The sequence below is a fragment of the Phaeodactylum tricornutum genome, chromosome 9, assembly GCF_000150955.2.
Source record: "Phaeodactylum tricornutum CCAP 1055/1 chromosome 9, whole genome shotgun sequence".
In the NCBI taxonomy this organism is placed as follows: Eukaryota; Bacillariophyta; class Bacillariophyceae; order Surirellales; family Neidiaceae; genus Phaeodactylum; species Phaeodactylum tricornutum.
Window position 1 is genome coordinate 411,459 of NC_011677.1, and position 13,475 is coordinate 424,933.

General features: G+C 48.8%; 2 protein-coding genes across 2 annotated transcripts; both read right to left on the reverse strand.

Annotated features, from left to right (window-relative positions):
• Positions 1-38: 38 nt before the first annotated feature.
• On the reverse strand, positions 39-1,193 carry PHATRDRAFT_12562 (predicted protein; the record flags this gene model as incomplete). Its single annotated transcript, XM_002180596.1, has 1 exon — positions 39-1,193. A coding segment is annotated over one exon (1,155 nt), but the record flags the coding sequence as incomplete, so codon positions are not given.
• On the reverse strand, positions 1,175-12,982 carry PHATRDRAFT_36043 (predicted protein; the record flags this gene model as incomplete). Its single annotated transcript, XM_002180597.1, has 2 exons — positions 1,175-12,734; positions 12,809-12,982. Coding segments are annotated over 2 exons (11,734 nt in total), but the record flags the coding sequence as incomplete, so codon positions are not given.
• Between the last annotated feature and the right edge of the window lie 493 nt (positions 12,983-13,475).

A 13,475-nucleotide genomic window follows, 5' to 3' on the forward strand; every position in this document is an offset into this window, starting at 1 on the left:
TAGACATTGCGTTGTTAGTGTACATTGGAAGGGCTATTCTAAGCAAACAAGAAGCCGCTGGCACCTTCGTTGATAGCTAGCAAGAACTTCTCACGCATTTCTTCCTCACTGCTATACGGCGGGAGGTCTAATGAGTTGAAACATGTGTGAGCGGACATGAGGGAGCCCATAGGTCTGCCGACTTTGTGAATGCTAAACTTTTGAATGCCTCTCATGCCTTGAAGCTCGGAGAATCCGCTCAAAGGGACCTTGGAACTTCCCGTAACAAATTGCAGAAATGTCGCCTTCTCGTTTCTTGAAAGCGACATCATAATGTTCCAAAACCACTCTATTTCATTTTCAGTGGCTTTCCATCCAACATAGTCCGTATTCTTCTTTAGATCGAAGACATCTATATCTGGCAACCCTGAAATCAACAGTTCGAGTTCTCTGGCAGTAAAGATGGCGATGTGATCTACATCCACTAGCTCGTAAAACCCGTCGAGATAGGCTTTTATCTGGCTCTGGATAGCAGTTGTCATGCGATGTTGACAAACCATGCGAACATATTCCTCCTTATTTGTCTCTGTGACGGCGACGCTTCTTCCGTCTGAGATTAAATCAATCACTTGACTTCGTCCAAAAGAGTGGTCGTCTATAGAAAACGTAAGATCCAGACCGATGTCTGCCAAGTTGTACTCGAGTATCGTCTTTAAATTCTTGTAATAATCAGGGTCAATGGCTTCCATGTCGTGATGTGTCGGCTTCAGTCCCAACATGTGCTTGTAAAGACTTCTCGTAAAGTGAGCATCCAGGAGGTATCCGTCGGATACAGCTTTGCCAACAATTCGGCCAACGAACCGAAAGTAACTCAAGTGGTCGGGGTTTATACTGCTGTTCGGGTTGGGTTGGAACGTACATCCATCTTCGGTAGAAGTGAACAGCGCGTAGTTTGGATTGAAAATCTCTTTCGCGAGGATCGCGAAAAACTCCCGAGAAAGACCTCCGGCGTCAACACCTTCTTCGTTTCTAAAAGTAATCTGGAGCCGACCTCGCATCTCATCAGCATTGCGAAGCCGAAGTTGGTGGTAGGCGTCTTCAAATACGTACTTGCGTCGAATCTGAAGGCGCAAACTGCCGTGGCGCCGACTGGCCTGTTGCCTGAGTCGACGCATTTGAGTTTTGAACCACTGACGTTTCACATCGAAATCCAGAAAGGCTCTACATCTTGGTGTTTGAACGAGCGCTCGGAGCCCTTTGTCAAGCAGCCCAGAGTTATTGCGAATTAAAGCATTCAGCAAAACTCTATTGCCTGAAACAAAATCAAGCAGCCTCTTGCCACCAACAAGATTCTCTAGGGCAATCGCAGCTCCATCTGCAAAATCTTCGCCCACAACTCGAGTTGCACTTGCATTTGCTACAAAGAATGCTTCAATTGACGGTAGAAATCGTGTCAAGAGACCAGCAGCGCTATTCCGAAGCTTCTTCGTCTGCGCTGCATTTTCATCAATACTACCATCTTCGTCATCGTTGCGATCGGTATTTTCCAATCCTGTTTCGTTCTCCTTCCCATTGGCATCCTTCACCCCTTCCAAAACTTGAACCACCTTTAAACACAAGTTCAGCTCGTTCCAGAGATCATCAAATTCTATCTGGCGGAGTATGTGGACTAATTCGTCAGTGACGACAACGCTGGAGTCCTTTTTGCTGGAAGATCCGTCGGGAATGTCAGCGCACAACGCTTGTAGCGTCTGTAGAACACGTAACAATTTCAGCTCGCTTGTGCTCGTTGACAAAGTCACCGAACTCGAGACTGCTCCCAAGGTTCGGTGGCTTTCCTTTCCGGTTTGGTTTTCGCGGACGATGAATTGTTGTTTTGCATGGGCAGACACAGCTTCATCTATACGGATCCTCAACGCTCTAAGATCATGAATTGAATCGCTTGCGAGTGAATGAGCAACCCCGGCAAGCTCAGCCAACACTAATCCTCTATTAGATTCAACTCGGCATAGCCGCCGAACAATTGTGTTGACTTTGGAAAAAGCGTTGTCTCGAAATGTCTCCATACGAAGAATAGAGCACAAACGCTTCAGCCGTTCTGGTGAGATCTCAATGCCAGGTGCTTGGACCCAAATTTTTCCACTCAATGCCGCTGCTTCAACGTCTGACTGTGGGATCTCAATCTCTTCGTCGGGAGTACGGGACAGATGCGAAAGAGGTGAAATAGCAGCTTCAAGAAGTGATAGAAGCTGGTCTAGGTTTGTCGAGCTCTTTGCGAACATCGGTTTGTCCAGAAGATCTAGGAACTTCTCAAAGCAGGTGGTCCTGCCTCCTAAGGACACATCAGCAATTGGTTCCGTTATGCAATGTAAACTGAAGCGGGGCGAATTTTTGCACAATTGAAGAGCGGTTTCAATTAGTCGTGTAGCCACTACGGGGGGCAAGCGTGAGGCTGAGTGGGAACCTGCTGAGCCACGTGGTAGGTTGGCAGCAACAGCTGCGGCGGTCCCGAGCCCTTGTCTCCGTCGCAGAAGCGAAGCAGAGACGCTCATAGAGAACGCGTCTACTGCAGAATCTTGAGCGGCGGCTCCAAGAAGAACAGTCGGAGGAAAGTTCTCTATTTGATCGAACAATACATCCATCGATTTTCGCCAACAGTCCTCGGATGAGTATTCTTTCATATAAGACTCTGCTACTGCCTGTGCCCCAACGCTATCTTCGTGTAGGAGATTAACGAGGATTGAGGACAGCACAACCCGGAGGTCATGGTTTGTCGAAAGATTCTGAAAGAGCCTTTGTAGAAGGCGCTGGGGTCGAATAGGAGACAGCAAATACATCAGCTTGAAAAATAGCGTGAGATCTGCGGCAGACACGGGATACGGTAGATGCTCAGGGAGATACAAAGGGGCTTGGCGATCGACTTCAACTCGTAATCTTCCGACACGGTGGCGTCTGACTGACGACGTATTCGCTGCGGAAGATCGGTGATGCACAGCTCCTACCTCTTGATGAAGGCCCTGGTTCGGAACGTCTGCAATCGGATTTTCGTACAGTCTTCTATGTTGAGCGGATGCCCTTTCCCTCAGAATTTGGGCCTCCGCCGCGATACTTGGCGGGAGGCTAGCAAGAAAGTCGTTGTCTGCCGACACTAAAATTTCTTCTCGGAGATCGGGCCCTACAGAAGCAAGGAAACTTGCCGTATCCATATCCTCAGCCCTGGCAGGATCGGCAGGCGGATCTTGTTGCCCCCTAGCAAGGCGTTCCTGCTCAATAACTTCCCTTCTCATGTCCTCTGGAAGGGCAGCAAGAACTTCTGGGTCCAATGTGGAACCGTCTAGTTGAGCGACCAGCTCCTGTGCGCCGTTGTAGTGATCTATGCAATCTTGCTGCATATCCACGGGTAGGCTATTGAACACTTCCATGTCAACATCCGGTGGGCACGAAAGTCCGAGTTCGTTTGTATTTGGCGTTACACCTTGCGATGCATCATGGTTGGATGCTTGAGGACGCAAAACTACTGACCGCTCATCCAACATCATTTGGTCTAGAGCTTGAGGTACGTTATCGTTTGAAATCCTTTCAGTAGCGCTCGCTCCATTCTGATTCATTGGAACAGTAAGATTCTCGTCCGTATTCTCCCCTGCGTCTCCCTCAGAATCAGAAGGCGGATCTTCGCCAGTCACTGAACCCTCCGCAGTAGCAGTACCCCCACTTCCTGAGGAGAGACGGAGACCACGGGCCAAAGATGATGCAACCCTGTCTCCGTCAATACTGGTAATTGGACTATTCGTCCGAATTTCCTCGTGGATATGAGCTTCGCTTACTGCGGGAGTCCCAGTGATGGACCGATCCACATTTGTTTCGACATGAGAAAAACTTGGATTGCCTTCTACATGTGGGTACAAAGTGCTAATTTCGGATGTAAGCGGTTGGGGCAACCGAGAGGCTTCTTGATTGCCTTCTTCTCCAGGAGAAGTGGTAGAAGCAGTCGAAGAAAATAAAATAGCTTCTTGAAATGCTGAGCTGAATTGCTCCACTGTTACATCAAAAGGCAAGCCATCGTCAGTCCAACCGACGGGGCCGCTACTATTGCCAGAAGTCTGTGAAAGGCCTGTGTGGTTCCCGGGCAGGGGGGGACTCGATCTGACAATGTTTCCGTTTGACGTGGACATGAGGTAGTTTCCTTGAGCAAAAGACGAGTTGCTCCAATTACCAGGCCTTCGGGTTGTCATCTCACCTCTTCTTGTGGCTCTGATTCCGTGGGGAAGCAAATCTGACACAAGGGAATTCATTGGAGGAAGATCAATGCCACAGAGAAGCGGATGTAAAGCTTGCTGCGTCCTAGCACTTGCAGCAGATGAAGGACCGCCCGGAAATAGTTGCAGATCGAGCTGTGAGATGGCTGGAAAACGATCATCTGTATTTGCGCGCAGAGGAGAGACAGTATCATAGCTCCGGTTTCCTGACGTGACTGAAGGACCACCGAAAACAAACTCCATCGAGCTTCCTTCAGTCATTCTTAGCGTAGTTCCAAAAGCGGAGTATCCAACATCAGGTTGACTTCGCTGATGCACGTGAGGTAGCGTCCCGAGTACCTCAGGCCTGGAGTTGCCTTCAATACCGACATTCCCACTTCCCCATATTCTGTTTGCAAAAGAATCATCGATTCCTGTTCCGTTAACAGTCATGGCTGCCGTCCGACCACGTCGGGAACCTGTTGTAATATTGATACCGAGAGTGCCTTCGATTTCTGCAATCGCTTCCGAACTTATTTCACCAGTTCTTAGCAACGACCCAATCATTGTTTCTGCAGCATCAATAAACCCCCTCGCGCGTCCGTTTGGATCAACTGCATGTGGTCCTCCGTTGAGTCGACGACCAAGTCCACCGAGGACCATGCCTCCGAAGCCGGATGACTCTACTCGAGTCCACCCTTCGTCTCCGCCAGGATCTCCACGCTCGGTCCCGTCATCTTCGACCTCATCAAAATCGTTTTGATCCCCACGTTGACTGTTTTCATAGGGCTCTCCGAAGTCGACGTTCCACTCACCTTCCTCCTCCACTTCGTCGCTGCTCACTTCTTCGTCGTCGTCCATATCTGTTGAAAACTCATCGTCGTGACCTGAATCATCCTCGCTTTCGTCGCTGTCGGAAGAAATGGAATCGGATTCTTCACTACCGTTGGACCCATCATTCTCCGTCACATCACCTTCCTCAATTTCCATGTCATCCGGGTCTTCTTCGGTTCCGTCATCACGAGCATTTCCTTGAACAGCCTCGATGACCGGAAATGAGGCGCCATTATTTTCCCCATCTGATGACATAAGGTCTCCTTGCCGTTCAAAAGACGAACTGCCGGCTCCGTCTCCTTTTCCACCATCGGGTCGCTCCTCACTATCTTTCGCTGCCTTCAAAGCATCTGTAACTCCTGGTCTTGTCAAAAGCTCCAAGGGAAGCAAGAGACTGGCGCATACATCCGAAGCCATGGGACTTGAAAGATTTACACGGTGCATTGAATACATCAACCCGTGTGCTACACCATGTTCCAGCATTAGCTTCACATTGTCAATGTTCAGTGAATTTATAGTGTCAACCATTTTTCCATTACTTCTGGGCGCAGCTAGTCCTTGGCAGAGTTCGCCCCATACGGTAAGGGCGTGGAGCTCAGTTTTTGGAATAGGAGCCTTTTGGGGGCATTCAGATTTCAGTTCATCTTCCACACCCTCGGCTCCATGCCCGAGCCGACCCCCACTTAAGGCAAACACTAATTCAGAAACAACGCGTTTCCTTCCTTCTCCAGGGCGCGCAACAAGAGCAACAAGGACTCTTGCAGACGTCTGCGATAACTTCGCTACCTGATAGGCCTTTTGTTTTTTGTCAACAATGGATTCCATTTCAAAATAGTCACCGTCTTGTCGACGCTCCCAGATGGTTGGATCATTCTTGATTGACCATCGGTCTTGAGGAAGAAGTTTGTGGAGCAGAAAACTCACGAAAGTTCTCGCCGGTGAAGGCAAACCCGATAAGGCATGGGCGAAGGACCCCGGTAGTCCGTTCCTATAAACTCTGTGTTTCGCCTTGTGCGGTCGATAATTGTGTACTGAAGAAGCACATGCGGGGACTGCCAGAATCAAGTCCGCTAAAATTTCAAGCAAGTCGCCGGCCCAGAGAAACCGAGTCTGCCGAATTGGATCATGAGATAAAGCCCCACCTTCCGTCAACACCATCACCTCCGTGATCAGCAGGAAAGTAATACGATTTGCTGGTGATGAGCTGGCGGACGAGATTGTCGGTTTAAGAGGCTCATGCTTTCCTCTTCTCGATTGTTTCGACACGTTTCCTCGTTTTGTTAGTTTGTGTGTAGTCTTTTCCTTCGAGATTCCGCCTGAGGACTTTCTTGGGCGAGTGCTCGGATGACTCAATCTGGTTGCCCCGGCTTCGGTTTCAATACTCAAAGGCCTCACGATGTCATTTAATAATGCCTTGTACATATCTTTCTCTTTAGCAGAAAGAAGCACAACAACACCTGCCTCGGAAGATTTGTTTTCGACCTTCACAGAAATTGCCATTGCTCGCAAAAATGAAATAGGCTCGCGGCAGAGAAGCGGTGTGATCGAGTCGATAAAGGAAGAGAGTGGTGCTGAGACTCTTTGACTCTCCCGAGAACCGCCTTGATGCATGGAATGCAATTTAGTCACTGTGCTCCGTATCTCAGTTTCCATCGATGCCTGTAGTGTAAACTCATCCTCAAGCAACCGACGCAACAAAATTGTAACTAGACCTGCGCTTCCAGTAAATCTGCATTCTTTTGGAAGGTTGAGAACTGATTCCGCAAAGCCCAGACGCAAACACGTTGAAGAATTTTTGGGAGATCGAACCATGCGAAGAAGTAACAAAAGAGAGGCATGTGTGACACCAGGGGGCGCGCCACGGTCCAAAGCGGTACACCGTCGTGATCCAATCAGTAAGTTGCACAAATTGAGGCAATCATCTATGGCCTCGCTCGGTAGCAAAGGAAGATATGCAGGGACCAAGGAGGGAATATCTTGCCCCCTTTTATCCGTTGAACTCGTTTTGGGGTCGGTTGATTGGCTTTGAAACGGAGTATCTGAAAAAATTCTTCTAGCTACGATGGACATGAACTCGGACTGAGACCGGTGTTCATGACGGACACGTTGGAGTTCATTTCCATGATCTAGCTCGTTTGGCTCGGAAGAGTTAAGGTCAGCAAAAGCAACAATAGGCTGTGCCATGATGTCAAGAAGTAAGACAGCAGGAGCCAGCCACATCGGCCAAGTAGCATCACTCCTACTGTTGGCCGCATTAGCTTCTGCAACTCCAAGTGTGCAAGAGAGCAAAGGCCCAATTAAACTCTTTTCGAGGATCAATACCCTGGCTCTAGGTAAAGCTCGAGCAAAAAGAACTGTTGCATGGCAAAGGACAGCGATACTGGATTCGTTGGTATCGTCAATACTGTACTTTTTGATCAGATCGATTTCGATGCATGTAATGCGGCAAACAATTTCATCAAGAATCCGCGATACGATACAAGCACGGTCCTCAGGAAACCGATTTGCTGCATCAAGGAGAAAGGATGCTACCACAACAGTCTGAGCTTCAAGATCGCCATCACCTTCGCCATGCTTCGGTATCTTACTTATGGGCATTTTGGTAAGAATATCGCAACACACATTTAAAATCGACTTCTTCCAAGTCTTCAATTCATGGCTGACAAATGCGGTACCAACGTCTTCAGAAGAATTCTGTTCCATTTCCAAGCTATCCTCAGGGTAGCAACTGTTTTGAGACGGTATAGTAGATCTATTCTCAGCATTCATGGAGCCATTTTGGTCAACTTCAAGCTGGGAAGTCGTCGCTTGCTGGAGTGCAGCTCTTTGCCTCTCGCGCTCCTCACGTCCGACTCGCCGCCTTTCAACAGTTGATGGACTCGGAGGTGGATGCGACAACGCATATTCCATTGCGACCTCCACACGATTGCTTCTCACGGATTCCAGTGCATCCACCGCGTGCTCACCTGTGAAACCCATTTCTGTCAATCTCAATATGGCCTCATCGCTAGCTTCAAAACTGTCTTCATCAAGGTTTTGCCCATCTACAGACGGGCGTGCCCTTTCTCTCAACCAGTCTCGGAGGCGAGTTCCTCCACTTCGCGAATCTCCTGAACTACTATGACTGGAAACGTTCTTCGAAAGCTTCGAAATATCTTCCAGTGCGACCAGTATTTCTCCGATCAAATTGGTTACGGGATGCACTAAATATGGTGGAGTCTTGGGAAACAGCGCATCAGACCAGAGCTCACGGACGACGTAGGAGACTGTTGTTTGCAAGACTCGCCAAATATCTTCGGGTTGAAAGAAGTTGTCCAACTTTCCACTTTTTGAAAAGGCAATGTGACTATCATCTAATCCAACAAGAGTCGAGATGTCTTTCAATTTAATTCGACTCAGCACCGACACGACTGGAGAGGTCGATACCGGAGTGACGAGGAGCCTCCGAAGCAACGAGATCGCCGGCGGAAAACTGGCCGCTACCCATCGCGATACTTTCTGTGGCGGAGCGCAAAGTGGGGCGCTGCTCTCGTTCATTCTATTACAGAGCGATTCTCCCAACGAGCGAGAATCCAAGTCCGTCAAACTAAAGCGGAGGACAAAAGAAGCAGCCTCCAATAATCCAAAAGAACTTTCGATTTCCATCATATCTGCCGATCCAACCGCAGATGCCATCCGGCGTGATGTGGCATGCATTATAGAATCTGAATGGAGCAGATTGACGAGAAGAGAAAAATTAAGTGCTCTTCGCTCTCTCTTTTCGTCAAACAGGCAACTTTGAGCTTGAGAGAGCATACATCCAAGATACATTGCTGCGGCTGCATGCGAGGGGTCAGGCCTGTAGCCATCACCAGCGACTCTGAATTGATGGACCGCTTCACGAACGGGAGTAATATTAAGTGACCTTTTCAGATGTAACGACAATAGCTTCGTAGTCGTCGAAACATGAGATCCTTGCGTACCGCTGTCAAATGAAATCGCTCCCGGCGTTAGTGTTCGAATACTCTGGACGATCACCCTCGAAACAGCTAAGTACAGATCCGAAAAGCTGATTTGAAGCCTCGCGAGTATGCCTGTCGCGACGGTCCTGACATCGGGAACGGCTGCTTCCAATCGCTTTGTCGGTCCCGCTTCATTGTCCATGGTGTTTTCATTTGTGCTTAGCCACATGCCAACAATCTCAGCAATAGGCTCACGACCATGACCTCGAGTCATCTCTGAAACCCACCCTCTAGTCGTTCTATAACGAAGTATGCCCGACGAGTTGACACATCGATCGAACGATTCCACTACTTCTCCCATTTCCATATTTCCAACTGTAGCACAGGAATCGATCTCGATACCATCACGAACAACGGCACCTTCAGGACAAACAATTCGCAGTCGGAAGCGTAATCGAGGCGATTTTGTGATTTGTCGCATCCTTTCCCTTTCTTCGAATCCAGGTACTGTCCTAACACGACAGACGTCATAGAAACAGGACTGGTGCATATCTGACAACCGACCGAAGATTTTCGTAAAGTTCTCGGAAGAAATTTCTGTTTTCCATTCCTTTTCTCGTTTGCCCCAGCCTGTACCAGATTCCTGGCTTTTGTGGCATGCCGATTTGAGAGCAGTGGCAAGAAGGCTAGTGAGCCATTGGATATTAGTAACGTCGATCAAATAATTTGAAACGAGAAGAGCTTGACGGATCGAGACAGGAGAGTCATCGAATTGGTATACGGGAACTTGCGGAAAACAATCAAGACAAAACACAGTATCCTCTTGGGATAGTAAGTTGCGCTCATTTTGCTCGGCACTGTCGAGTGCATCGTTTATTGCCTCCATTAAAGCACGAAAAAGTTGCAAAGAGTCGTATCGAAATTCAATGCACTTGAACGCAACAGACAAAGAGTCTTCGATTGTAGAATGGTGTAAGGTGCTAACTGATGGAGAGCTTAGGCCACTAGCATGAGTGAGGAACTGAAATCCTCCAGGCAAAGAAGCAGGAAATAATTGCATCAATGCGACTAGACCTCCCGAGTTGACGAATGGTTCACAGTGCCCATCGTTGTGAAGAAGCTGTTCGAGGAGCTGTCCAAAATTGAGCACGTACTGCATAAGGCATGAACGTTCATCTTCTAATCCCCTGTCTGGAAGCGGCGATGTCGACAAGAAAAAAAACTGGTTCTCTCGTTTCTTCAGATCCTCGGCGTACATAACAACGTCTTTCATTGCGTTCGCAACCGCTTCCATAACAAGTGGCTTCAACCGTTCAACGTGTCGCATAAGCTCATCCAGTCCAGTTCCGATTATTCCAGTGATCTCATTTAACAGGCATCGGCTTTTCGGCATCGCATAATTTGGATGGTAAAATATGCGCATAAGAGACGGAAACGGATTTATTTCGTAAATGACTTTGGCCCCGTCTTCTGTCAGCGACAACGCTGACAAGACATTGGGAACAGCCATAACCAATTCAGGGACAGGAGGTAAAACTGGCTCGTAAGTATCCGTACTATCTCCCGCTTTCACCCTTCGCCCGACTACCATACTGAGGAACGATTTCGCAATACCGGATTCATGGATGTAGCTGACTACGTGAGGGTCACTATTCATGACGTCCGAAAGCAGGGTAGCAGTTAGAGATGCCACGTGTCCGCCATACGAGCTAACATGCTCCATGACATGGATCAGTGCCCGAGTGAGTCCTTCCTGCCGAATTTGTGCACCACCAGATGGATTTGTGGCAGAAGTCGATGCTGTTGACTCTTGATGAAACACAACGGTCAAGTAAGTGATGATACTAAAAAGCAGTCCTCGCTGAGAAGACCGAATCTTGGTATCAAACTCGGATACAAACGTCTGGGTATGCTCCAATTCCTCCCTTTCGCTTTTTTGCTGGCCTCTCGAGAGCATGTCCGGCCCGGTCGTAACGATTTCTCCCGACAACCGACCTGACAAAACTTCGACACCACGCAGATCGTGGAAAGCTGTCAACGCATTTCCGTGCGTAACAATCGCTCCCTCTAAGATCTGCACAGCTTGTGCAAGCACAAATCGAAGCAACGAGTAAACGCGGAGAATCTCTTGAGTGGAGCAATTCGAAGAGTCTGGCAGCAGCCGTTGTATAGTGCGATCCAAGTCATGAGCCACGGTCGCCAGGAGAGCCGGGATTAGGCCGCAGTCAGTGAGTGCAGCAGTACCGGTCGGTGTCGAAACGATTGTTGACGTCAATGTCAAAAGATTGTCGACAAACTCCAACGTTCGCTCCACTTGCACAATTCTTGGTGGCAGGGGTTCCATCGTCGCTTCCACAAAAGCCATACCTACATCAAGCATCGTAGCATCGTCCAAGTCTTCTGGTTCAATCTCTGGAAGAATAGATTCATGCCCTGGAGAGTCTAGCGAAGCAAGCGAGTATCGAAGAAGTGTCGGCAACAACCCCAAGTAATAGCCTTTCCCAATGCCAAGTTCTGCCAGCACGGTCGAAAGTCGAGCACTTCCGGAAAGCGCCCCAGTCGATCCGTCCCTACGAGCCACCAAAGCCGCCAAAGATTCCACCGCTAGCATTCGTATAGTATATGGTACAGGCTGACATGATGACAGACAAGTGATAGCATCTCTTTGCAACGGAGAGTTGGTCTCTGTCGCCCTTCCCGACGCAGCGGCGATGTTGGCGGAACTAACAGTCGGTCGAAGTAGATCAACAATCTCCACACAGAGTTCCGGTTGAGCTTGAAAATACCCATTCATGACTTCTTGTGAAGGATGCGCGTGTAAAATGGTCGTGAGAGCTCTGAGTCGCCGCTCAACGGCGCCGATTCGAGCGGCCTGGGAATGAAAGGAGCGAGCCAGACGAATGTCGGCTAACAAAGGAAAAAGACGATCAGATGGAATCTTGTCCATTCCCCCCGCCCTTTCCAGAACGAGGTAGTAGAGTTCTGCTGTAGATTTGGTTTCTTTGCGCGGAATCTTTCCGATCCGTCGTTTCTTGGAAACTTGATCACTTTCCGCAGTCAAGGCATCGCTGGTACTATCCATGCTTATTTCAGCGCTTCCTCCTACCATAATATCCGATTCGTTTAAATATATACGAACCATTTGCGACTCCTCATTCACTTCGTTTTGAGACTCTCTGCTGTAGTAGCAAACACTTAGTCGGCCTGCTTCTCCCGGTAAAGAACCCTGACCATGGACTGAGTCATCGGCTTTTATAACGCTCCACAAGCCGAGTCCCATAGCACGAGTTCCCCAGCCTCTGGCTATGGCGGTCAACCGCGAGTGCGAAGGCATCTTTGCGTTGTGCAAGGTGGTCGTGTGCTGCTGTACTTCGGGCGCTTGCTGCTTATGTAAGGCGGGTGGCAGCGACAGTGCCAGCAGCGCCGTCAAGGCCAAATCGGAGGTTTCATCGTCCGCCGCAGCCAGCAAATCAACGAGTTCCTCGGCCGAATTAAAAATTGATTTGCTGGTGGAGTTCCGCAACAAACCTTCAAGGAAACGGAGAAGGATGTACAGATGGGGGTAACAAGAGGCCGGTACAGAGTCTACATCGGTGAGAGATCTAGCCGAAGATGAAAGCGCTTTCGGTTGCCCGCGCCTGCGCTCCACAGGATTGACAAGTAGCATCGACGGATATGTTTTCATGTAATGACACAGGGCGGCGTCGATCACGTTAAGCGGATAAATCCAGTCGTGCAAGTCAACCTATGCGGGGAAAGCCATTTGTGAGAGATGCACCTCGGTGAGTCTTCGAACCCCCGTTTTCTTTTCGTAAATACCTGTTCTTCAAAAACCCAGGTCTGATAGGGGCGAAGCAAATCGCTTAATGAATTCAGACTGTTGGCTATCTGTCCTGAATCAATTGCATGCATATTCTCGATCAACTTCTGCAGTCGCAAATCGTCCAACACCTGCGGCGTAATGCCCGTCGCCGTAGCCAAAGTCGGTGCCATGATCGGAAACGAGGTGTCCAAACTGCTGAAAAAGAAAGAATCGTAAGACTTTATCCAACATAGCATGCACGCAAATTATATGCTTTGTTTCAAAGCCACAGTGCCTTACAAACTTTCAAACAACGAGTGGGAAGAAACGATTCAACGAATTCTGACAAAAGGAGTTGTAGTGGAAAGTAAGACAATAGCAAGCGGCAAAGTCCTAGTCGCTCTCTGATTTAGCTAGCGATGCGCTCTTTGTTAGATCGTCGGTATGGATCCAAAGACAAAAGAGGATCTCGCGGGAAAGTAATAGTGGAATCGACTTGTGCCGCTTATACGTCGCGTCGGTCTAGCGTGGAATAGATGAAAATCGTTTTACACTAATGTAACGCGCTGTTGTTTCCATCCGTGTCTCTATTACGCAGAGAGACGGGAGCGGAAATGATCGATTGGACTCCGAGAAGATGGTACCATAGAGTCGAAGCCAAAAGTCTGAAATTCCCTCAATCAA